The sequence below is a fragment of the Pieris napi genome, chromosome 1 (genome assembly GCF_905475465.1).
Source record: "Pieris napi chromosome 1, ilPieNapi1.2, whole genome shotgun sequence".
NCBI classification, from domain to species: domain Eukaryota; kingdom Metazoa; phylum Arthropoda; class Insecta; order Lepidoptera; family Pieridae; genus Pieris; species Pieris napi.
In genome coordinates this window covers 1,549,708-1,577,505 of record NC_062234.1, presented here as the reverse complement: position 1 = coordinate 1,577,505, position 27,798 = coordinate 1,549,708, and the positions used below count along the sequence as shown (strand labels likewise).

At 33.3% G+C, this 27,798-nt stretch overlaps 2 protein-coding genes across 6 annotated transcripts in view; one reads left to right on the top strand and one right to left on the bottom strand.

Annotated features, from left to right (window-relative positions):
• LOC125052697 (sodium/potassium-transporting ATPase subunit alpha) overlaps nt 1–15,086 on the bottom strand; it is a 41,087-nt gene extending 26,001 nt beyond the window's left edge. For 2 of the 5 annotated variants that reach the window (XM_047653716.1, XM_047653723.1), the window contains exon 1: nt 14,984–15,054. Coding sequence is in view for 3 of the 5 variants with exons in the window: in XM_047653700.1 (XP_047509656.1) it covers nt 14,984–15,007 (24 nt within the window). In the remaining 2 variants the exon portion in view is untranslated. Of the gene's footprint in view, nt 1–14,983 lie in introns of all 5 variants that reach the window. The other 3 variants (XM_047653700.1, XM_047653693.1, XM_047653684.1) reach the window with 3 other exon arrangements.
• Nucleotides 15,087–15,327: 241 nt separating this feature from the next.
• LOC125063158 (alpha-mannosidase 2) overlaps nt 15,328–27,798 on the top strand; it is a 21,023-nt gene continuing 8,552 nt past the window's right edge. Inside the window, exons 1-13 of the mRNA XM_047669426.1 lie at nt 15,328–15,690; nt 15,834–16,109; nt 16,334–16,481; nt 16,813–16,987; nt 19,614–19,915; nt 20,564–20,649; nt 21,017–21,117; nt 22,313–22,490; nt 22,928–23,112; nt 24,104–24,277; nt 25,562–25,826; nt 26,419–26,591; nt 27,292–27,513. Coding sequence (XP_047525382.1) covers nt 15,559–15,690; nt 15,834–16,109; nt 16,334–16,481; nt 16,813–16,987; nt 19,614–19,915; nt 20,564–20,649; nt 21,017–21,117; nt 22,313–22,490; nt 22,928–23,112; nt 24,104–24,277; nt 25,562–25,826; nt 26,419–26,591; nt 27,292–27,513 — 2,417 coding nt within the window. The 5' untranslated portion in view covers nt 15,328–15,558. The remainder of the gene's footprint in view (nt 15,691–15,833; nt 16,110–16,333; nt 16,482–16,812; nt 16,988–19,613; nt 19,916–20,563; nt 20,650–21,016; nt 21,118–22,312; nt 22,491–22,927; nt 23,113–24,103; nt 24,278–25,561; nt 25,827–26,418; nt 26,592–27,291; nt 27,514–27,798) is intronic.

The window sequence follows — 27,798 nt, the reverse complement described above, 5'->3', positions numbered from 1 at the left end:
AATCACTAAGCCACGGAGAAATAAATACATTAAAAACAATATATCCAAGCTTAGAGGAAAATACCATTGAGTACACACAAGAGCTTGGACTTGGAGCTGGAGTTATCTACTTCTCATCATAATTCTCAAAGACTCAGTATTAATGGCATCCTTCAGCTCAAGTAGCTCCATTAGACAAATAGGTTTTTGTCTAATATCTCTATTCTGTACGCCTAACTTGGCACTAGTGTGCCAAACTAAAAAGATATCATACATGTACGGGAAATAAATATATATTGCCGTTCTTTGACATAACAATGAATTGTAACAATTACGACTGGTAATTTATAGAAACCGACATAAATTTACTCGGAAATGGGTTAAGATTTATCTAACTCATCGTCTTGGAACCGAAATTGATTTCGAATTGAAAATTGATTCTGCTATGAATATTCAAAGAACTCTACATAAGCTCTCACTAAGCTAATTCCAATAACTCTGTGACCTATTTATTATGAAAGCTCCGAGAATATGCTCTATAGAACAAAAAAGTATAAATACTTTCGTATTATTGTGGTTTAAAAGGCACTTGTTGCCTATAAAAGTGGGCTACGTGGCGAACTATTTAAGCATTTTGTAGAGGGAGGATAAAACTTGCCGAGTTTCTCAGAACAAGGCCTCCTAGTAGTTTTGCGAACGGATGGCGTAGTCTTGCTGTTTCGTAAACGTTTTTTACATTCATAAGCATGCCCTAAGACGCATCTAAACTGAATAAACGTATTTTGATTTGATTATCTGCAAATATGTTGTTCTATTAAATTTAAAGACAATCATGGTTCTTTTATCCCTTTTTGTGATGTCTGTCTTGATAATAAAACAGTCAAGTTTTCTTCCTATGTCGAGAAGACATTTAAAGTAAGAAACTCCAAACTGAATTCTTGAACAGTGCCAAATAATCTAACAAATACATTGCTTTAAAATCCCGAAAACTAGGTTACATTTGAACTATATTTCACCTAGTAATTGTTATGTAACTACAAAATCCTTACTTCATTGTTACATAACCCCACCCCAATCAATAGTCTGCGACTATGTACGGTAAAAAGCTTCCGAGTACTGAGTACTAGAATATTGAACCGCATCTCTACCTTAGATCAATGACATTTGAAGAACACGGACTCAGTATAAAGGGTTTTGCGTATTGGTCTACATCTGTTACGTAGATATAAAGGATGCCTATGCTTTGGATTTTTAGTCTTAGAAGAGATCCTTATGAAGTTTTACCGTATAAGCGACACTTAACTGGAAGGATAAAATCCACTGTTACTCAGAGTGGAGTATTCCGCGTCTGGTTTGCACGCTAGCAATGATAAGGGGTTTAGGGTAATATTCAAAGTACAGGCCTAGCTCGAAGTATGAATCTGACGTGAAAAATGAATTTTGAATTCTTTGGTTAATCCCTTAGAATGTGTATTTCTCAAACGGATCGTGGTGACTATAAATAAATACCCTCACTTTTACACCATCACACAGCACAACCGAATTAGGTATTACGTATTTAATAATTTTTATTGTTGTTTTCCTTTCGTAAATATTTGCACCTTTATATATATATATAATATATTATATTATCTATATGTTTAGTTAATTGCCTTTTGTTGTATATAAAATTTATGTTAGCTGTAGGATTACGAAATAGATAAATAAATATGATAGTAACCTCACTCCAAGTATAGAAATATGCCGCATATTGCTGAATTATAAAATTCTAAAACGAGAGAGGTATTTTAAAATGTTACGCAACAAAATGGCGTCCTTTATACGCTGTGAGCCATTTACATTTTCAGCATGAACAAGTTAGATACTGGAATAACGATAATTGACTACGCTTACGTAAAAGGCAGGGCATGGAGCATATCTGCGATTGAAACATTTCTTCAAAAGAAGAAAATTGCGTACCAAACTTTTGTTTTGCCAAATCAAACCCAAGAACCTCTCCTTTATATATTTTCTTTCTCATTATTAGCCCGCAGAGGCGACGGATGTGTAGATCCTTTTCGAACGAAAATATCATTTATTCATATAGGTAACACAATGTACACTTATGAACGTCAAAAAAATAAATGTAGGTATATGAAATGCTTCTAACTTTACATTTAGTGCCAGTTCTCAAATCAAGGGCGTAGAACGGAAGAGAAGAACATTCTCCGCCACTCTTTTTAATCGCCATGTTTTTTTACACAACGTTTGTAAGGAGCTGCAACCATTACACCATGTTCCACATGACATCTTAAGTAATAATGAACTGAACGTCAGTGCTTCAAAAAAATGCTTCTAAATTGACATTAACAGCTAGTTCTCAAATGAAAGGCGTAGTGCACTGTTATAATTATATTTGTTTGCAAAATATTGGTACCGTATGTTAAAGCAATTAATTACGATAGTGAAAAATAAATAAAAAGACGTTTAACCTCAACTATCAAGTCACAATGAGATAGTAGCTATTAATGCATGTGGGAACAAAACCCGAAGTAAAGATTCCCATTCGACATTTTTTTTCAATTCTATGTAGATTATTCGGAAGCACTTCCCGTTCGCTATACTAATAAAACAATATGACATAAGTTAAAAAGCGTTCAAGCTGACAATTGAAATTTTATTACCGCAATTCTCCGTATATGCGCCATCATAAAGACGATAGCGAAGTCTGGGGTATAATGGGGGTTGGGCCGTGTTACGCAACAGCCTCGATTCGCCCCTCTTGTAGCCGAATAAGGGAAATTTTATTCTATTACCTGATGTCTACTGGGTAAGGATAAAAGCGCTTTCCAAGGCCTACTATTTCTGTATTCAAATTTAGCGCTTTTACATAATATAAAATTTATGTTAGGTTTTTGTTGTTAAAGGCCTTTTTATACCTATGTATAATCTAATATATAGAATTCTCGTGTCACAATGTTCGTTCCAATACTCCTTCGAAACGGCTCAACCGATTCTAATGAAGTTTTTTAGGGATATTCAGTAAGCCTGAGAATCTTTAAAACCCCGAAGTGATAAGGAGTGTCTACCCAAACAAAAAAAAAAATTTCTAGATTTTTTTTTGTTTTCATTTTATACAAAATTGCATACAAAAATATATACAATCCCTAATTTTTATTAGTGTAGATATGTAGTTATTTTTATTGAACTAAAAAAAATGTTTCCTAGAAATAATATACATGGCAAAACAAATGTCAGCTACCTAGTTACATATAAAGTTTGAATAAAATAATTGGCTCTTTATAAACCCATGTTCCAATAATTATGACTATATGTTATAAAATACGTATGATAGTAGTTATATATGTAGTTTATTGGAACATGCGTTTATAAAGAGCTCTTTTATTGAAATTTATGTGTATTTCTATTTCTGTGGTGTTTTTGAAAACGTGAACTAATATTATAGTTTTTTTAAGGTTTCACATTTAGGATTATATTTATTTAGGAAATTATAAACGCTTACCATAAGTTGTATTTAAATAAAAATGCTTTTAGAAGTCCGTATTAGCTGTACACTGTGTTAACTTTTCAAAATATATAAGACATTAGCGGCCCAGGACATTATTTTTCACAATCAGAAAGATATTAAGAAAATTTGAAGTCCAGTAAAGAATTTATTCGTTGCATACAAAAAACAAATCTACTTTGTATATATTAAAATAGATCCACTTTATTTTGTCTCAAAAAATATCTTAATAAATAAAAACAATATGTTTTTAAATAACCAAATACAAGACATAGTAATCGAGACATAACATAATAATCGCAAAGAGCACGCGAACAAAAGTAATTTGTGTTATCGTCCAGACAATTTCATCTACTATAGGCCCAGGTACCAGACTTTTCATATATTGTTTCATTTTCCTTCAAGGACTCGAGCCCCCACACTCTTGCAATAGAACATCAAAAAGTAATCGAAACAAATGTAACACAAGTCGTGGAAGTTCTATGAGAATTACCAAGAGATAGAATTTGTGTATTCGTTCATTTCCCTGCTGGGTAATTCTCTCACCGTTACAGATTTCCAATTATTGCTTGGATTGGCTCTGATAAAGTCCCGTTTCCAAAACATCATTACATAACGAAACCCATTTGGGTGTAGTTTTAATATCTGTACCTATGCGTAGTACGAAAACTCAATATCAAAAGTTACGGGGTAGGCCTGCTTTGCCCTCTAAGAAAAACGTTTCGAAATCTCACGTCAGTGTTATTAATATACATATAGCACACGTTGCATAATTTAAAATTAATATATTCATAAACAAGAAATTATTAATTAAACAACTTATTTAAATACAAACTACAATCATAAAAACTTGATACTAATATTATAAAGAGGAAATATTTGTATATTATATGTTATACTGGACCGACTTCAAAAATTCCTTCACAATTAGAATCCTGAATATCTGAGTTACATAGGCTATATTTAGTTTAGAATACCTAGACAAGCGGTTAGTTACTTATAAATTTATTTTGGTGAATTAAAGTTTAAATCTTGTTATTAATCGTATTAACCCAGCTACGTGTGCTACGGCGTAGCACGTGCAAGTATCTTATTAAATTAATAATTACTATACTCTAAATCCATACTTGTAATACTAATACAGAATTAAACATTTTATTAAACCGCATATAAGTAATAACATATTGTTATTACCACAGGACAGAAATATTTCTACAAATGTTGTAGCTTTTTGTGTGTACCTACATGTTGATTACATACACTACACTACATCGGATAACACCACTTCCTTAAAGTGAGTTAACCACTATCATTCGTATTATCAAAGGTATAAAATAAAAAAATAATAATAATGAATTTAAATATAACAATAGTAATATTGTACATTGATATAAACTATAAAATTAATTTGTTTCATTATTAATTTTTTATATTTAAATTGTAATTTATTGTTTATATTATACATAACTGTAGTTACAGGTTCTCAATACAGTTCTCACCACATCAGGCTTAAGTTAAGGGCAATAAATTATTATTATTAATTAAACTTAAAGCATTGTCATGCGTATAAATGTCTAATTTGTGTCGACCTCCACAAAACCAATCTAGTTAGTAAATTGACCTTTCTATTCATGTAAAGATCCATCCGCAAACAACGCCTTAATTAAGCAACACTTAACCTAATGAACATGGGCATTCGTAACACTTTAAGCATCACCTTTGACCATTCATTTAATGACTCGCCATATATTAATAAAAACTGTTTATTACTTTTTATTACTGTTTTTTATTTGATCCAAAGTGCTATTTCGTCGCTTGCGAGTCCACGACACGGAATGGTAGTCATTTTATTATCGCGTAATGGAACAGTATATAATAATAATAATAATAAGCCTTTTTATTTCCTGTTTTACAATAGTTGGTAGTTGTTATATTAAAGTAACCAAAAATATTGATTTTGTTAGTAGGTTAGCTTAAATTATGTTAGTAATATATATTTATAGTATTTATTTAACAGGAACCCCGGTTTGGGTAAAGGCCTCTTCCAAAGATGCCCATTGTTGTCGGTCCGGAACAGTATATGAATGATTTCAATTAAACAGTGATTGAAGTGATTTCTTACTAAAACCTATCATTTAAGTTTCTTAAGTGAACAATTATTTTTTTTATATTAAAAATTATATATGTTAGATATTGGTGGGCATAGGAGTTTTAGAAATGCTAAGGTGGGGCATGGCACAAAAAAGGTTGGGGAAACACTGCTCTATATAATCGAAAACACTTTTTTTAATAAAAACAAAAGTAACTCGCATATACTTGTAATAAATTAAACGATACCTAGGACGGCAAATGAAATTCATTTAAATTTCTGAGCTTAAAAGTAAAACATTATTATTTTTATATAAACCGACCGAAAAGAAGGGTTTATAACACTTGCATACCGATAAATGTTATACCATTAAATTAATACCATTAAACTGTCACTGGATCAAATCTATGTATTTTTTTTTAATCTAATAGGAGGCACACTGGCAGGAGGCTCATCTGATGTTAAGTTATACCGCCACCCATGGACATTCACAATGCCAAGTGCGTTGCCGGTTAAACATACTTCAATTTAATTTAACGCGACTAAAAATAACGCGTCATAAAGATAAATCAAGAAAGAATAAAGAGATTTTAAGACAAGCACTATGATATAAATACATGATCCCACTGGAGAATAGCTTGCAAGAAAAGAACTTCAGTTCTTCACACGTTCTCAACACGGGTTCAAATCTCTTTAGATTCCCATTGAAAAGATTTCCACATGACCTAAATTGAAATCGCTACAAGTATCTCTAGAACAATGTACGCAGTCGAATCGATCGCGACCCGCTTTACGACCAATGCACCTGCCCGGGCACTACCTTTTTATTTTGTCTTTGAATTGTATATGCAAAAATGTAAGTAGCTCACCATACTATTATTACCGAAGAGCACTCGAAACGAACAATAAATAAGCGTTAAGAGTTCTATATAAATGTAAGACATTAACATAACATTATACAAGCGTTTAAAAAAAAAAATTCTAATCAGACCGCTCACTTTGTGTAATAATTTATTTCTATCAAAAGTCAATCATGACGGAAAAATTATACCTAACGAAGAAAACATTTGAGCGAGTCTATACACAATATCATCTTGAGAATCATCATGACATATAAAATAAATGCTTGGAAAATTCCATACTAGATTTAAGTTATTTTACGCTTTATTCCTACAAATGTTTCTTTGTACGTTTTTTTTAATTCTCAGTGGCTTTTATAATTTGTGAGGCCTAAGCTAAACAAAAATGATACACAGAAGGGTACCACACGTGGAAGAAGTGGCTCATAGTTTGTCACATAAACGAAAATTCTTAATTATAAAATTGTTAGAATACAAGTCTTTCCCAATTGTTGTAGCAAATGATATAAATTAACAAATATTTGACATCCAATATAACCTGGAGTACCTATCCAAGCTTGTACTTTAGGAATCATAAATAAATTTTCCTTTTAGTTTTGAACCATACCAATGCACTTAGCATACAAATAAATTCATATAAGACTAGGGGGCAGGTTAATTGTGAATTTATTTCCCCCTTGCACGTGCAGTAATGAGTCACTACGTTGTTTAGGCTTCTAATAGGTACTGTTTCGATAGCAACGAACATTCATGCAACTTGAATTATATAACTGTTGCACGATAGACGCGATTTTGATGAGTAAAATAATATAAAAATAGCCCATATTCGAGTACAATAATAAGAATAACATTAAGTTTATGTTATTATTAAGTATTAATTGTCGTTTGTTTAATGTTAAATTTCAGTTTTCTTTTATTTTTGTCTATTAATGTACTAAGCGCACCAATACATCGATTCTAGCTGAGCTCCTTATACGGACACGCATGTCTACTATATGCCGACAGCGAATTGTATCTTATTTCGGCTATACAATGCGCAGAGGCGATGAGAACTTGGAGAAACTGATCGTGGTTTGTAACACAGAAGATCACGTGGCCGTTCACCAACCAGATAGATCGAGCAAGTGAAAGACTCATCGTCCTCAACACTGTACACTGTCATAAGAGAGGCGCTGGACAGAAACAGGTGGAAACAGATAGTCCCCTCCAGATGCTTCCTTGAAGACCACGATATACTTATGTTTTATATATATTTTTAATCATGTAATCTGTTTTGGTTTTGTATATAGTCTAAGTGTTTTGTTTTATAATAGGTTTATGTTACACATAGTATTCTCTTTTATTGACATAACTTTTAGACATAGAAAAACACTTCGCTAAAAGATGGGGGGTTTTGGCAGTCGATACCAACTCCGGGGAAATAGGTAAATACAGATAACACAACTTTTTCTACAGCTCTGATACTTTTTGACATTCAACACCTTTTGTCTTCAGTCACCGTGACCACGCACGTTTATAATAAAACATAACTTCAAATCCGTTATAAAAGTGTTTTTCTAGGTATATGTTAGCTGTAAGATTACTAATAAATAAATAATATTTAATATTAGTACACGACCTTCGACGGAGTGCCCCCTCAAAATTCTTCCATTTGCCTCTCATCTTTGCTAACTTCCAATGTTTGATTGATTATAACTAGTATTAAGAATAAATATTTTCTGACTCATTCATGATCACCCTAAACTAGGTAAGAGGAGAAATTTTGGGATTTGACGACATTCATTTAATAAATTTTGTACCAATTCTTTATTTCACAAATCTAGATTATTATCTGAAAAGTGTAACTTGTTAATACGTTTTTGATATACCTCAATAGCGAACAGTGGAACATTGCTTGTAAAGAATTAAAAATATTATACAGGCTTTCTTTCAACTATATAAATTGTCAATAGATACGACGACCTAAAAACTGAACCAACTGGGGAAAACCGAATTCGTTAGGAATTTTATTTGAAAACAAAATCGGGTTATTTATTTTATGTCAATCAAATCTGTATTGACTGAAGCGTTCCGTTCATTCATGTGTACTCAAACTCAAATATTTGAAACATAAACAAGTGATTTAAAATTTGAATTTGGAACAAGTTGGTACTGTTTTATCTTTAACTAAACTGTATCAATTATAAGATAAATTAATGATCATATACTACACAGCTAGACAATTTTAAAAAAGTCCAGTACTGACAATAGCCGGTAATCTACTAAATATTTAATCGAAATAAAATTATTCAATTCATACGAGAACAGTGTCCCCTTAAGTAGGAAGTTGTGTTATTGGACACCGTTAAATATTCTTATTGCTAAATTTCGCTAGACATAAAATACATTTCCACAAACTTTTCTTGGCCGGCGCGGCGGCTGAGATTAGTACTACCGTCGCCATTTTGGTGCGTACAATAAATAATTTTACCTACCAACAACTAATAAAAATCCAACTAAAATGTATTTTTATTTTGCATTATTAATTAATGGCAAAGTTGTATTTATCGAACGGTTCTGATTGCTAAGTATCTTTAAAGATATTTAATAGTACGGATAACAAAACCTATCATATAAGTTGTTCCTATGTTCGTGTCACATTTATTTAAGCTTATAACTGTACTAGCCGTTTCGCGCCCGCTTTGCTGGACGAATTAAAATAAATTTTATGTTTCATTATTTTATTTTTTTTTCATATTTTTATTATTCTTCTTTTTAACTTCCCGCTAAGAAAATTGAAATATTTCGAAAATCGAGTTTTTAACAGATGTTGACGTTTAGAGGTTCTAGGAAGCCTCCCCGAATGTTTCCGCGGTGAAGTCCGTATGGATAAATTTTCATAAAAGTAAAACAGCAATAAAAAAATGAAGGAACGTTGGAATTTAATAAATAAATAGCCATAAACCATCCAACCAACCAACCATTTCGCATCGAATGGTGGTAGTTTCATGTCGATACGATCAGTGGTTTAGGCGTGATTGAGCCTCAAACGAAGACCATTTTCATTATATATATATAGATTTACTAGATACTAGTATACATTGTTTTATTAAGACTTTTCAATAAATTATTAAGTTAGCCTGCACGAATTTAAATTATTCCCCTTATAATGGTTAATTTTTTATTTACTGGCAATACTATCCATGACAGCGACGCTCTTACCTGCCAAGAAAAGTATGTGGCACTGTACTTATAAATCCCGTATTGATTAACAGTGATGTCATAGTCAATGTCATAAAAAAGTTTCCTACTACTCGTAACAGAACAAAAAAAATTTAATTGATCTTTATAGCCACCATAATTTAGAATAGTTCTACATAAATGACACTAGCTAGTATTTGAAAATAACGTAGACATTTACTGGTGGTTGAATCAATAACATCTGTCTAGGATCTGAGTATATTTAGGGCGTTGTCAGGTACGGAATGATTCCTTAGTAAGGTAGGGCAAATCGTTATCGCTTTTTGGCGTGATATGGAGTCACCAATCAGAAATTAGCATGCTAAGACGTCCTATCAGCCCGCCACGCGACATTTACAAAAAAAAGTTAACCAACTAGTATACATCAGTCGAATAAACAAAAGCACTGTGTTGTCTCTTTTCAGCATGGCGTAGATACAATTTGTTAGAAAGAGATTAGTGCTTCAGTTGGTTTATTTTTGAAGTTATACTTCTTTTGGCGCGTTAGGGAAAAATGATCAGAGTAAATTTTCACGATGCGCGCGCACACCGTCACAAAAAACCTTTTTTATACAACTATTGATGCTGTATTTGTACGATATTTAGACAATGTTTCTACAAGAATATTTGTATCAAACTTTAGCCTCTTGTAACTCACATGTCTACTGAATTCCAACCAATGGACGTAAATTAAATAGTAAATATCAAGGTAAAATATAAAATGTCAATTTCTTTAATTATGTAGAAATATTTTTTTTGTGATATTCAAATAAACTTTATTTAACTAGATAATGCGTTATAATAAAACTTTTAGTGTATTAAATACCTTTTTTCTATTGTTAGTGTCATTTGTTCAACAAACGTAGAATAAAAATTTTGAAAAGATTTTTATTTTGTTACGCCAAAGAAGTAAGACAGATGATATTTTATAAAACCCAGCCGCCATAGTATTTATTTATTTATTTATTTGTATTCCATTTAAAAATTCACGACCTATTATCCAAATCCAATATAGGAGTCGGGAGATCGGGATCTACAGTTCCCACGGCCCGAGGATCTTACATAATCTAGCTACCACGCCCGCACTGGCGTTTTCGCAAGTTTTTGATCATATCATAGTTAGAAGGATTTTATTTTTTTTTAAATTAAAGTCTAATTTTAGTCGCAGCTATAAAATTCACCTATTAACTCCCACGAAATCTAGTTTTTAATCCGCCAAAAAAATTTATCTAATTATTAACAATTATTCGTATTTTTAACTTTTAGTTTTATTTTATTTACTTCACACCATTATAATTATTATTTTCTACTAAGTATTAATACATTCTTTTTTTTGCGACTGAGGCGCAAACTGGCTTATGTGGTCACTGGCAGAATGACCAGCGCTGTGGAACATTCTGCTCCTCAGCATAATGCTGAGCCAGGGCCAATTACAGCCACAGCACACACGCATTACATACTTGAAACGAACCGAATGGGAAAAGGAAAAAAAAAAAAATATCTCAGAATATATTTTTCTCTTTGATTATTGTTATTTTGTGTGTTTATGTGTGTGTGTTTTGTTTGTAATAAATCATATGTCTATTTCCATGTTATACCTATTAAGTCTGCTGAACTTTGTCACGTTATGTAAGTATGCGCTGAAACCTACCCCTTATGTAACTCACGTACTAGCTTGCGTCTGGCAAGCACAACCCTTATCTGTTGATCGACCTTGTTACGTCAACGCTTGTAGACGTTCCAACTTTGGCCATCCATAAAACGCTTTAAGTACTTTAAAATTTATTGCTACTAAATAAAATGGAAAAGAATATTCGCAATAGTGATGTTAATCTCCAAAATTCAACATTTTCTATTATGAATACGAACACGGATTTAGATCAGTAAATACATCACAATACAGCTTTAGTCAAAGCTCGTGGACCGATACCTATTTATAGAACTAAGGTAGAAGCCCAAGCTACAATTCATCCAACGATCCAAAAGGATAAAATAATTTAGAGTGGTGAAATTTATTGCCGCCCACTCTCTGCCCTAGTTATCGATCGATGTCGGTATCTGTTTGCGAATGTTTTAAGTAAATCCCCTCGACTGTTTTCCACATGATCTAGATATTTTACATCATCGCTTCTAAACCATTTTTATGTCACGAACCTTGAAAAATCTAAAACAATATTGCGACTTCGTCACTGTGACATTATAAATTAGTTTTTAAAAACTACACTATAATTATTAATTCCTTTAATAAACGAATCTTATGTACCTATATACCCTTTTAAAACAAACTCGACCCCCCCCCCCCCCCCTCCCAAAGGGTCGCGACTCTTCGCTTGAGAAATGCTATTACAGTCATAATCCCTAATCTTTTCAATCTTCTTTTAAACTCATAGTAACCTCCTACGTCCTAGTTATAGATTTATCTTTGATATGTTTAAAAAAAAACTATTTTTTTAATATATAATGGGGGGGCAAACGAGCCTACGTGAAATTTAAAAAAAGGCAGTCATCGCAGCTCATGGACACCCATTTTTAGTGGGTACGTTGCCGGCCTTTAAAGGATGAAGTACACTCCAACTATGTATAGTTGGAGGTCGTGTCCCTCAGGGAAATACCCCCACCGGGAGTCGATTCCACAGTTCGGTAGTTCGCAAAAGAAAATGCCTTGTGAAACGGACTGTGGAAGACTTCCAGCCATCAAGGTGATGTTGAATATATTGTTTAGTTATACAACATGTGCATGTACATATATATTTAACAACATAAGTAATAACTCGTTAAAATATGAATATTCTCGTAACAATATTCTTTTGTTGGGCTCTCAAATAGGCGACAGCAATTACACGTCTAAATCTTAGCTAAGTTGTGCGCAGTGCGGCTTTCGCTTCAAAGATCTTGAATATCCTCATTAAAGCATGTTACACAACTAATCGCCATATCACATACTGTATACTTGGTAATCTTATACACACACTCAAACACAAATTATGCGTTAGGGTCAACTTTGTAGTTATTCCTGCCACCCACGACAATCTCATAAGGACACGCTCTTATTCACGACATCCGACAGGAAGTAGCATCACTTGCGTCAACGCACAGGACCTTACTGCTAGACTATAAGGCAGACGACTCAAGAGATTGTATATATTCCAGTATACATATACTATTCATAAAAACTGCAAGCAGAATTGAACTTTTAACTTAAGTTCTCTTATGTCTGCTTTGTGAAGGGTTAAAATATTTTAATTTATTCAAATTTAGAATTAGATGTACTAGCCACTTTGGCCTATTCATCTTCTATGTTACGCGAATTATACAATGCTGGGATGGGCAAGTAAGGCCGTTGCTATTCATAATTTTATAGTAATCATCGTATCGTATTGAACTATTCAGTTCTATTATACAATTTCCACGTATCTGTGTAACATGATATACAACAGACCATTATGGAGTGTACCTATATACTATCTAGATTTACTCTAAACAGTCATCAACTAAGTTTTATGTAACGTATTTAAATATTAGTGTATTCAGATAGTCCATTTTAACTACCTACGCATTTCTGATAAGCTTTAATTCTGGGAAGTTGAATTATTATTAAAATTACTGATATTAAAATGTACACATTTAACATCATAAAACGTATTTTAAAATAGTCCTCGGTGATAAACATTATATATGTAACTTGTTTAAAAATTGAAGCAGCGTTAATGAATGAAAATAATGTGTAGAACACACATTTTCTATTACAAAATTTCTTAGACATGTAAACGGATTCTATGAGTATAAGAGGTTTCATTATAACATTCAAAGATATAACAATGATATATGTTTCCGTAATAAAATACAACCTACATGGGTACGTAGAATTTTTCCTACGGTATTTCGCGATAACCTTGGATGAAGATGAACGCGTCTTGAAGTGTGCTGTGTCCTCTAATACAAATGCGGATGCGCTCAATTGGTGCGCTCGCCGCCATCAAACTGCGTTAAACAACGCAAGGCTGTGAGGCTTTGTATATTTAAAACAATATTTTCATATTGAATTAACTCTTAAATTGAAAAGGCTTTTCTCAATTATGCAGAGGCATTCATATTAAATAAATTCAATCAGTGTATATTAGAGTGTATATATTATGTTTAACTAAAGTGCTCATTTGTCTCCTCCAGTATATTAATGCAGCAATGAAGAGTGACAACTACCTAAGTAACTACGGAGTTCACAAAGGGTTTACCGTAACAGAGCTTTAATCGACTACAAACTACAAATAAGAACAATAACATCTTTAAGTAGTAATTCTTGAGTGTGAGAATCTTCTTTTACACTCTTTTTATACAATGAAAAGTATAATGCGTTGAATTAAAATAAAAAAATTGACTTTGATACAATGCATAATACTATCTTTTCCAATTTAGGTATATTTTGTTTCGTAGGAAGGTAAAATATTTATAAGATGTACTTAAATACATTATTATGATTAATCATAATAAAAGTAAATTTATCAATAACTGTACAGTTATTAAGTTTGATATAAATTAGTAAAGAAAAAAGTGTACCCGTCGTCGGCTAACTTTTATTCTAGTGGAATAGCATTGAGATCCAGAAGGAATCTTTAAATCTCTGATCGCAAAGGATCATTGTAAAACTTTATACATAAATTACCAAATGATCATATAGAACTGGTAATATAAATGCCAATACAAAATATGCAAATTAATAATGTTTCAAGTATAACTTGAGATATACGAGCTTAACGTCCAATTACTATTTTATTTCTCAACAATGGTATATATAGGTGTTGAAGTAATTTGCTATTATGGGGTAGTTAATAGTGTCTTTTTATTTTTTTCGTTTCTAATTAGATTCTAAATAGTGTTATGTACAAATGTTACTCTAATATCAGAGTGAAATTCGCAACTGTTTTATAAATTATAATAAGATACTAAATAATCGTCTCTCATATTAAATGCACATAAGAAAAAGCCGCCAGAATTTCAATTATAAAGAAACCAGAATATTGGTAGTAAACTTTAATTTTATATTTTTCTCATAAAGAATTAACAACAGAATCTCAAAATAACTAAGAGAATACTATTCTTAACAAGTAGACGGTGTTTCAGACGTTATTTAATTCATAATTATTTAAAATAACGAAAAAATTATGAACACTTCTATGCCGCGTACAAGGGTGTGGTCCTTAGTTATTTGGCACCCATAAATCGAAGTATCCAAGTCTGTTTTTAATAGAATTCAATGTATATTTAATGTGGCACGTGAAACGTATGCCTTTGAAGTGAATAAAACCGTCGTATATAAATAAAAAGAGAACTTACATCGAGAGATTCCTTTGACGCCATCTTTCACACAAACTATTTGACGTTTAAATTTGAATTTGACATTTGCTAGCAAAATATTTTGAAATCAATACAATCGGCGATCGGATACATTGAAGTTTACGTGATTTCCATACAAATATTTAAGGTTTATAACTTATAAATAATAAAACTTTTATAACTTAAAAAAGAGATGATATTGTATCAATCCTTTTATATATATATGGTTATTTTTTCTATAATAAACTAAAAATATCTTTTCGATCTTTAGAATAATTGACAACATACTAGTGACATTTAATGTAATAATGGACAAGAAATGTCAAATGATAAAAACAAAAAAATAAAAAGTAAAAACCGAAGATAGAAAAAGCCGTGTTCCATCTACGTATACCTATGTACTAAAAATAATAAAGTAATTTATATGTTATTAAATATTTCAGGAATATTCTAATTGTTTATTTCCTCTCAGCGTCAAATAGTAGGTGAAACATAAGGAAATAATGCCAAAACCGGGTTGTGTTGTTGTTTAGTGATAAAATTTTTATAACAACACATAGATTTCACGAATAAAAATGAGGATAAGAAGATTATCAGCGTTCTTTTGGGCTACTTGCATTATAGCTTTTATATTTATTCTCTATGTTGTTACTGATCTAACATTTAAGCTACCCAGCATCAAACCAGCTATCGTTGAACTTGATGATGTGAGTGAAATATTTTAATTACTAAAGTAGTAAAGTCACTTTTATAAATCTTAACAATTCACTTAGTTAATGTTCTAACAAATGTTTATCCAGTAAACAACTAATATTTTATTTTACTATTATACAGTCTATTATGTTTTTAGAGTAAGTGGTCTTCATTTGAGTCAAAGCTACGCCACATAGAGAAGGAACTAAATGAACATCATGCAGTAGTTGGAGAAATAAAAACAGCAATGGATCAAATTGTAGATCAAACAAATGAGGTCAATCCTATGAAAAAGCCTAAAATTGCTAAGAAACAGTCAAAAATAAGGGACTTTAAAGTGGTGGGAGATGAGCCACCAAGAATGAAAATTAAGAATAAAGTTAATATGTCATATTGCCCTATGAATCAACAGACATCTAAAACAGATATTCAGGTAACAATATGTGTGCTCTGTAGTATTATTCTAACCACCGCTACTAAGTTTATTATTTTACTGGTAGCTTTAATGATGCTAGAGTTTTAGGGTTGCTTCCATCATCGTGTATTTGTTTAAATTTATAATTTATGTAATTTAGATGTTTTCTATCCTGTTAAATTGTTAATTTTTTTTATAGATTATTGTGTATAGATTTTAGTTTATTGTTATATTATTTTCAGATGTTATCAGTCTATGAAAGAATAAAGTTTGATGATATGGATGGTGGTGTCTGGAAACAAGGTTGGGATATTGAATATAAAGAGAGCCAGTGGAGTAGCAAAAATAAACTTAAAGTTTTCATTGTGCCACATTCTCATAATGATCCAGGTATTTCTGAACATATTATGTTATGTCTAACATGTGTTTTTTTTATAATGGGTAATATAAATTTATGTTTCAAGTTCACCAAACCTACAACTTGAAAATTAAGAAGTGGTGTCACAGATACATTTTTATTAAAAGAAATCTCTATTTTCTTAAGTATCTAAATAAAATATGCTGGCATGCATACAGTAATAACATAAAGTCTAACTTTTTTTCTTTCAAAATATTGTGAATCATTGAACATTGTTTAAAATATTTTATTGTTTAGTAATATTCGCAGTGAATGAAATTTAAAGAAAATATTTTCACATGATACTCTGTTTATTAAATACAGGATGGCTTAAGACGTTTGAAAATTACTACAAACTACAAACAAGAGCAATATTTACTAACATGGTGGAGAAGTTGTCAGAGGGGCATGGTAGAAAGTTTATTTGGGCAGAGATAAGCTATCTTTCTCTATGGTGGAATATGGATGCAACAGAGAGAGAAAAAACTGCTTTCATAAAGTAAGACTTAATAATGTTCAGGTTAATCACTAATGATTTTAATTAAATTTTACTAACAAGATTAGCAGGAGTACACTCTAGTGTATTTTTAGTCAGAGATAAATGATCAACCCTGGAGTTTGTAGGCAGATAGAGTCAAGTTTAATTGTTCGACTCTGATATTATCTAAGTATGTAGATAGTTTATGAAGTTTATGGATACATAAATATCACAACCATGGATTGAAGACATTTACCGCTTACTCTTCTATTTTTTCTTATCTACTATTTTGTCAATATATATCTCTATTATTTATTTATTTTTATTTATATTAACAGTTCGATGCATTACAATATAAAAATTGAACATAATTAAATTAAAAGGAGGGGAACTGGCGGCCTTACCGCTTTCGAGCGATCTCTTCCAGGCAACAGCTGGGACAAAAAAAAAATTTTTTTTATGGGCTATGAATTTAACAGCAGCAATTTAACATTTAGAGCAGTATTGGCCTAGTGGATTCAGCGTGCGACTCTCATCCCTGAGATCGTAGGTTCGATCCCCGGCTTGGACTTTGACCAATGGATTTTCTTTCTATGTGCACATTGAACACTCGCTCGTACGGTAGAAAACATTGCGAGAAAACCGGCTTGCCTTAAACCCAAAAAATTAATTAATAATATTAATAATTAATAATATCAATATTGCAAATAAATTGAATTGCAAATTAACATAGATTGGGTTACATTGATTATATCATTTTAAATTCATGACTATTTAAAGAAATCATCATCTTATCTTATATTTATTAATAAAACGAACAGTTGATAAAGAAATAATAAACTCTTTCTGACCTTATAAAAAAAAACAAATAAAAGTTCCGTCCTTGCTTATTAAGATAAGGTACATTCTTTATAATTCTGTAAATGAGACCTGGGTTTGATTCCTGTGAAATTAATACTTGTCTCGTGTGTAAAAATCATAAGTTTTTGGCGCATTTTTAATTAGTACAACGCAGTTAGATATGCTTTCCTATTTAATTAAAACTGTACCATACAACATATTTTAAACGAATCATTGCACGACTAGTAGTCACGGAAAAGATAAATATCATTGGATATATTCAATATACAGGGTGGCCAAAAAGTCGTGGATCAAACGCAAATATGGGATAGATGAGGTCATCAGCTGCAAAAAATTGTTCTACGGGAGGTCTCTAAGCTCAACCCCTGCAGAGTTATAATTTATTTTGTGTTTTATAATAAAATTTACTTTTATTTACTTATTCTTATTAAAATTCGAAGAAAAATACATCCTGTATCTTTTTAATAATATCCACTAGATTGGTACTGATGAGTTCGTGCGTTAGACATACTATTTATAGTTGTTCATTGAGTGTATTGAAGATAATATTAAGTTATACGATATATTTTTTTTTCAAATCAAAACTTTTTGTTTACTTCGGACCCCACTGTGAAAAAAAAATACTCTAGCGAAAAGTGACCCTGTATTACAAGTTTTGGCGCATTTAATAGGGATTCTGAAAATGTATTACACGTGGCCATGAGTCTCTCTAATATCTTTCTATTATTTTAGAAATTTTACATTAAAAATGAAAAGTCTTACACACACAAAAATCAATAATATAAATCATTCTCGACTCCACTTGAGTACACAAACAATATCATCAAAATCAGTCCAGCCGTTTAGGAGTTTTTATATATATGCCGCTGTTTATTTGCTGTATATGTAAATATAGATACCGACTGCAGCGCCATCTGCCGGGCTTATTTGTGAATCTAAACCATCTAGGGCGCCACCCAAACATATACAAATTACAAAGAAATTGATCGAAATCGGTCCAGCCGTTTAAGAGGAGTTTAGTGACATACAGAATTACATATGTCATTTTTACTCATGTTTACGGGGGCATATATGAGGGAAGCCGGTCGATAGCCTTGGCGGTCTAAGACAGTTGCGCATTCAAATGACAGCATAAAGTTATTCTTTTGTCTATTCATTTGTATCTGTTTGTAAAAAAAAATGTATTTTATGATGGTTGCGATTCTGTGCTTAAAGCCGGTTGCAGACCGAAAACTAAGCTATGCCAAGGCTAAACTAAGCTATGCCAAGCAAGCTAGGCTAAGCTAAGCTAGAAATAAATAGCGTGCACACCAACAACTAAGCCAAAGCTCAGTCAGTGTAGCGAAGGATGTGCAAAGGGTGTGTGGGGTAGCGGGAGGGGCTTAGCTTAGCTCGTGTAGCTGCGCATCGGCATACACAACTAACTTAGCTTCGCATATTTTAGTTAGCTCACATAGCTTAGTTCGCATAGTTTGTGGTCTGCACACAAGTATGGAAAACTGCGTCAGCTATGCGAGCGAAGCTAAACTAACTTAGCTTAGCTCTTGGTCTGCAACCCGTATTACTCTAATGAGTCTGTAATGTAAGGTTATCATTGTAAAATCGTTTAAATAAACAACATTTTCTACGCTAATTTAATTAATTGATTAAAAGATCCTTTTGTTCTTAAATTTATAAATTAAATATTAATCTATGACAAATAATAGAAAATAAATAATTAACGAACAAATGTAATGACCTTCAAAACAGGCGATCTTAATTATGAATATGTTCTACGATCTTTCAGCTTATTGAAATCTGGAAAAATCGAAATTGTAACTGGAGGATGGGTGATGAATGATGAGGCAAACTCTCACTGGTTATCAGTCATTCAACAACTCACTACCGGACACCAGTGGTTGATCGAAAATCTGGGATATACACCACGAAACAGCTGGTCCATTGATCCGTTCGGCCATTCCAGCACTCAGCCATACTTGCTAAAGCTGGCTGGTTTCGAAAATTCCTTGATTCAGCGCATACATTACAGAATTAAGAAAGAGTTGGCCCGGGACAGACATTTAGAATTCAGATGGCGACAGTTATGGGGTAAGATTCTTTTCTTTTACTTGTGAAGAAAGGTACTGCTGTTTCTTCAACAGCAGGTAGGATTTACGATCAGTCGAAATTCTGACTGGTTCAAAAACCACAGTGGCTAATGTCGAGATATTGTATATATATATGTCGTAGCCAACTAGTTTATATCCGTTTAATCAACAGCCAAGACTTTAAACTCAAATTCAAAATCATTTATTCATTTAGATAACACAATGTAGGTACACTTATGAACGTCAATAAAGAATACATTAAATGCTTCTAATTTTACATTTACGGCCAGTTCTCAAATCGAGAGCGTAGAACGGACGAGAAGAACTGGCAATAAACGCCACTCTTTTTAATCGCCTAGTTTTTTGTATTACAAAATGTTTCTAAGGAGCTGCAACCGTTACACCGTGTTCCACATGACATCTTTAAGTAATTAATAATAAAAATATAAAACAAAGATTTGTCCTATATCATCAGTAGGCATGGTGAAATAGGAGCACGCACTTACATTCTCGAATTATATATACTCGACGGATACTCTTCGATAGAGCCGTTTATGGCTTGACGTCATCATACAAATTGTAGCTATCGCAACCATTTTTATGCAATGATTTTACGTTTGTAAATTCGTTATTTGTTATTGTGTTTCAGATGGAACGGGTAAAACAGATATGTTTACACATATGATGCCATTCTATTCATATGACGTACCTCACTCCTGTGGCCCAGATCCTAAGGTTTGTACGAAATATTTGGCTAATACAGGCTTTGTTAGAATATTTAGAAAATAGTGAGCAACTTAAAAAATATTTTAAATTTTATATTATTAATAATCGATACGAAATAAATTGTCGTTTTTCATTAAAAGTTTCACTTTCTCCACCTCATATACTAGCCTAAAACACCTTCCTATCTCAAAAGCGGTTTCAAATTTTTGGGAGCCCATAGCTATATATAATATTGTCCGGTTCACTGTTTACATATGTTTAATTGCTTTGTTTTTACATCAGATGAGCCTCCTGCCCGTTTGCCTCTTGTTGCATTAAAAAAAATCATAAACGAACCATTGTATAAAGTACTTATTTAATAATTATTTTCTTTCAGATATGTTGCCAATTTGACTTCAAGAGATTACCCGGTAATGGCGTGAATTGTCCTTGGGGGATAGCTCCAATTAAAATCATTCAGAAAAATGTAGCTGAAAGGTATTATTCATACAAAAAATTTGATTGTCCATTTCTAAACTAAGTCGACGCACTATGAACTGAGGCTTCGGGTCATAAATCATATTTATCCGTCTGTCTCGCTCACACTTACAAGTCTTATGGTGTAGTGATGTGCGTAAGAATTGTATAGGTGAATATCGATAACGGGATAGGTACGATCGATATGCGTAATTATATTAAATATTAATAGGAATAATGTTTCGCTATCTGTAAATATAATATTTTGTGGCGTAAGTATAAATGAGTTAGGGATGATCGATGTTAGAAAAACACCGATATTGACATCGATGTTGGATTACATTCGAAATTGATTACGAAACAGAACAAATTATTACATATTTCTGACATTTTTAATCAACTGACTGAATGAAAAGTAATGTTCATAAAGAAGAACCTTTTAATATATTTCTTTGTTAATAAAGAGAAGTGAGGAAGTGTGAGAGAGAAAGAGCGAGTGAGACTACGTCTACTTCTACCTGGGCGCCAAGAATGAATACGCGTTCAAAATTTTAACATACCTAATTTATGGATGCGTTCATACATAATTTTTTTCGTAAGTTGCATTGGTCGTGCAGGAGGCCGTGAGTTAAAATCGATGTCACGATATTTTTGGTATAGCTACATCGATGTGTCATCGATGTGCTTTCAACATCGATGATCATCGAGCAACCCTAAAATGAGTCTCCTAACAATTTTTTTTATATTTATAGAAAATCAACAACCCTTAATTAGGGGCCTCATAGCCTAGCGGTCTTATTAAGTGGCAGCTAGGTGAGGGGTACCGGGTTGGATTCCCGGTTCGAGGGCAAGTTTTAATTTAATTTAAATTTGTTCTCGGCCTTTGGGAGGGTTGTGCGGTACCGGGCGAGTGCCTAAACCGTTCATGGAGGACACGGTCGAATTTCTAAAGACAAGCACGAATTATAAAAAAAACCTATACTTGACGCTGGCTAATGCACAAATCGTGCCAGAGCCATAAAAAAAAACAACCCTTACTCGTGACGACCAATCAGGAGTCAAAGCGCGTGCGCAGGTAGCTAAGTATCAGTAACGGGTTGCATTGCGTGCGCATTCCTATTGACAGTGATATTTATTGCCCGTCGACTCAGTTAAAAAAGCGTCGAATTTAGTAAACAATAACGAGGGTTATTTAATAATTATATATTATTTGTAGAGCGTCATTAATATTGGACCAATGGCGTAAGAAATCACAACTGTACAGGAGTAATGTGGTACTGTTTCCTCTCGGTGATGACTTCCGGTACGACCGTCCAAATGAATGGGACAACCAGTATTCGAACTATGAAATGTTGATAGATTATATCAATAATAATGACGCCTGGAACGCTGAGGTGGGTTTATTTATTAAAAAGACAAATATTAATTTAATTTTCTTTAGATTTTACTTTATTTTAGTTATAGTTACATGTTCTTTTGAGTTTTTTTGTTAATTATTTATGTATTTCTTGTACTTTACCTTCTGTAGGTGTTTCTTTTTTATTGTTCCATATTAGGGTTGCCTGGAGAATATCGCTTGTTAAGGATAAGGCCACCCGTTGTCTTATAAATTATGTAACCTGCTTTTTTTATATGAATGTTTTTGTATAAGGTAATAAAGTATAAATGAATATATTAGTGGCGCATCCTTTTTAGATCTAGGCTTCAGAATTCTGTATCTATTTCATCATCATTTGTCAATCTAATAGGCAAATAAGTGATCAATCTACAGTGACGATATAAATCGTATTGTTCTTTGTTCACAAAATATTAAATATAAATCACTCTTTAGGTGCAAATAGGAACACTTAGCGACTACTTCAAAGCCCTGCACGAAGAAATGAAGCTTTCCGACTTTCCCGTGCTTTCTGGTGATTTCTTCACGTACGCAGACAGAAATCAACATTACTGGAGTGGGTATTTCACTTCGAGACCGTTTTATAAGAACATGGACAGGATTTTGTTAGCGTATGTAAGGTAAGATAAGGAAATGAAGAATATTTCAATTTAATATGATTTTAATTCTGGACCTATGTAGAACTAGATACCCATCGATGTTTTTTTGAAAAAAAAAATGGATGTAGGTTTAAGGCCGGCCACGCATTCGTAAGCGCGGCATGTCATAGGTTAGACGCCCCGTTTTATTTTTGCTTTAATTATCTATATATAAAACTAGTGGATCCGACATACGTTGTTCTGTACACACGTCTTATATACAAAAACAAATATCTAATACTGTAAATCATTCTCAACACTTGAACACACAAAAAATTTCATCAAAATCTGCCCAGCCGTAGGAGTTAATTAAGAACACATGCACAGAAAATTTATTAATAAAGCAAATGTTTGCTGTATAGATAAATATAGATACCGACTGCAGCGCCATCTGCTGGGCTGATTTGTGAATCTAAATCATCCATCCAAAAACATTCAAATCGGTCCAAGCGTTTAAGAGAAGTTCAGTGACACACACACGTACAGTAGAATTATATATATAAAGGTTGAATTGGTGTTCGTTTGTTTCGCTAAAACTCGAGAGTGGCAGGACAGATTTTGATAATTAAAAAAAGGGTGCGTGTACTTATGTACGCGCGTAAGAAGTTATACTTCTTTGGGGTTATTAAAAATAGTTTTTGATTGCATGCAAATAATTGATTACAATTAAATAATCAAAGACTAGAAAAGGAGTCATTATAGTCAATAAAGTTCAGTTTACATTTGAAAAATTGAATAAATAAATATTTATTATTATTCTCTTACATTAAGTGTAACATAAATTCTATTATTATTCGAATGTTGTTTTTAAATTATCTCCAATGCCGTAGCATCTTCCGTTGGCAACTTCATTCTGTTAATTTTGTGTCACGATGCGCGCGCATCGTAAAATTTCACTCTCATCAATTTTTCACAACGCGCCTAAAGAAGTATAACTTCAAAAATCGTAATTTTCTTCATTAAATTTTCACAGGGCAGCAGAAGTTATAACATCACAAGCGGTGTCATCGAAATCTGTGACGTACATTACATCTCTACAATTAAGGGATCGTGTGGAAAGGGCTAGGAGGGCATTATCGCTGTTCCAGCATCACGATGGTGTCACGGGTACGGCAAGGGATGATGTGGTACTTGATTATGCGAGCAAGTAAGTATCATCTCTTTTTTTTTTTTGATATCCGAGGTGGAAATGCATTTGCGCATCCCCTGAACCGGGGTATGTGGGACTCGACCCACGCCAAAATCTCTGCTATTCAGAGACTGGGTGAGCAATACCCACTAAAACCACCTCGAGTAGTTCCGACAAAGCCGCGTTACAGAGGCTCCGGGGTCGCGAACATTCTACCGGGACAAAAAGTATCATCTCTAAAAGCGAGCTGGGGTTTAGGGTAAATCGTTTTTTAAAGAAACCATCAGGATTGACCAGGATGTATAAATATGGGTAGGAAGCCAGTGAGGCCAGGGGATGGGTCACGCTTAAGGCACGGGGAAACTAGGTCTTTTTTTTTTTTTTTTAAAGACAATTCACACCAATTGACCTAGTCCCATGCTAAGCTGGTGAAGCTTGTGTTATGGGTACTAGGCAACGGATATACATACATATTATAGATAGATATACATATAAATACATATTTAAACACCCAAGACCTAAGAACAACACCAAATGCTCATCACATCGATGTTCGCCTCAGCCGGGGATCGAACCCGGGACCCATGGATTCGCAGTCAGGGGTACTAACCACTAGACCAATGAGTCGTCAAAGTCGTCTTAACTAAACCATCCAGGGAAACAATCCAAGTTTCATCAAAATCGTATTTTTGGAGGGAATATAATATACTAATCATAATTTAATCGCAAGATATGGTACAAAAATATGATGGTGGTACAATCTTAACTTCGTATATTGTGATATAATGGCGTGCAAAGTTGTCTTACACAAGTAAAAGTTAGAGTAGTGTTGGCCGAGTGGCTTCAGCGTACGACTCTCATCTGGGTCGTAGGTTCGATCCTCGGCTGTGCACCAATGGACTTTATTTCTATGTGCGCAACATTCGCTCTAACGGTGAAGGAAAACATCGTGAGCAAGCCGGTTTGCCTTAGGCCCAGAAAGTCACGGTGTGTGACAGGCTGATCAACTAGCCTATTAGATTGACAAATGATCATGAAACATATAGAAATATGAGACCCAGACATAAAAAGGTTGTAGCGCCACTGATTTTTTAAAATAAAATCTATCATATCATTCTGTATTTACGAGATACTGCTGTTTTATTAAGACATTTCTATAAATTATTAAGTTAGCCTGCCTCAAATTATTCCCCTTATTATGGTTAATTTTTATTTACTGGCAATACTGATAACCATGACTACGACGCCCTTCAAGAAAAGTATATTACGCTGTACCATTACAATGACTCCGTTAATTTTCAGAATGCTTCAAGCTATAAAAGACAGTCAATCTGTCATACAACAAGCGGCTTTCTACCTCTTAAAACAACCAGCCATTATCGACCAAAATCAAGAGGATATTTACTTCGAAGTTGACGACATCTGGCGAAAGAATAACGAAATTCCAGCGAGAATCACGATTGCGCTGGACGAAGTGTCGCCATCTAGGCGTCTAGTGTTGTATAACGCTTTGGCATTTAGACGACAGGAAATAATAACTGTGTTTGTTTCTTCGCCACATGTTGAGGTTTGTTTAAAGAATTATTTGGGATTCATACCTTTTATTTTTAAGTATAGTTTAGAATGTTTAAGGTACGTTGCAAGGGAGCGTTTAAGTATTACGTAACTAATTTTAGGGGGGGAGGGTCCTTTTGTAAACGTTACTTTGCGGGACGGAGATTATATATAATATATGTTTATAAATAAATACGTTTTAAAGTGATCTGTGACATTGAACACAGATCGTAGAAAATTGATTGATATATCGTTTGCATTTAATATATTTAAGAATCAGGATGATTGCCCCAAATTAAAAAAAAAACCCTTCTAGATACCCCATCATCCCATTTGTCACTCCTTTCAGAATAACATGTTTTGGCCAAAACTGACCTATATCCTGATTGATCATTCTGATAAAGGAGCTATGCATATCCAACCATAGTTGCTCCTTACACTTTGAAATCATTTGATCTGTTAGTTTTTATAATTTATGATTTTTTGTGTATGTCTGCTTAAAGTGCTTATCACATTGAATATTGTATTTCATTTCTTCTTGTATTAGTGTGCCATTGGCTACCTTTTATAAATTAGATAGATAATTTCTATTCGATAATTTTCAGGTATTTGACCCCGAAGGTAGTCCGATAATGGCTCAAATATCGCCCGTTGTGTCGGGTGAAAAGCGGCTAGGTTTCGCCGCGAACAAGTTTCTTCTTTCCTTCCCTGTGACGATTGACGCGCTCGCACTTACAGCGTACAGTGTCTCGCTACGGGACAGTATGTCTATTAACAAGTTGGTATTTTTCTCCACTTTTACACATAAATTGTTTTAGTAGTGAAACTTCTTTAGGCGCATGAGGGTTACCTTATAGAAATATTATTTTTAAAGTTAAAATATTTGCTAAAGAGAATTTATGAAATAATAGTATTTTATATCTTAGGCAAAATAAATTATTGAAATCTCAAATGACGAATTGTAAATTAAATTAAATTTATAATGTGTATATCCACCCTCTAAGTCTCGGAAATTTAAAGTTTTAGATTTGTATAAATATGAAAAAGACTTAAAAATTAGTTTGCCGTAGAAGTTTCACTTCTGACATGTTTACTTTGTACGCACACACTTTTTATTTTAAGTGGTTGCAGATTTGTTGTTTTAAATTTCTCTTCCTATAATCATTAAGCTTTAAGCAGTGTTGGCCGAGTGGCTTTAGCGTACGACTCTCATCTATGAGATCGTAGGTTCGATCTCCGGCTGTGCACCAATGGACTTTCTGTCTATGTGCGCATTTAACATTCGCTCGAACGGTGAATGAAAATATCGCGAGGAAACCGGCTTGCCTTAGATCCAAGAAGTCGACGGCGTGTGTCAGGCACTGGCGGCTGATCACCTACTTGCTTATTAGTTTGATCATAAAACAGATACAGAAATCTGAAGCCCAGACCTAAAAATGTTATAGCGCAGTTTTTTTAATCAACAAATGAATACCCAGGTATACGTCATACGCCCGTGTACGCATATACAACGCGGACTACTGGAACATTGATGAACTTCCGAAGATGTTCGCCATTGAGCAGCCCTCAGCCCGATTATCCGATGACGTCACCATACAAGCGGGCAATAGCACGAGAGTGCTCGCGAACAAGCATGGCCTTATCAAAGCCATCATATCCACCGACGGAAAGACCACGCCGGTGCACATGGATTATGTTCAGTAAGTTTTTTGGGTCACTAAAAAATTGTACCGCCGCCCATAGACACCTGCATCGCCAAAGTGCTTATGGGTGTGTAGTCGGCCTTTAAGGGAATAGTACGCCCCTTTGGAAATACATCTATTGTCAGCTGGTTTCCCAAAAAAGTTCAATGCATAGAGTACTTTAAATAGTCGTTTGTTATGAACACCTGGCCTCGAGGTGATAAAGATGGAAATTGAAATTCTGCCTCGACTTCCGATGATAAAATTTTGCTGCATTTGCTGCTGCAAATTTATTAGTTTATC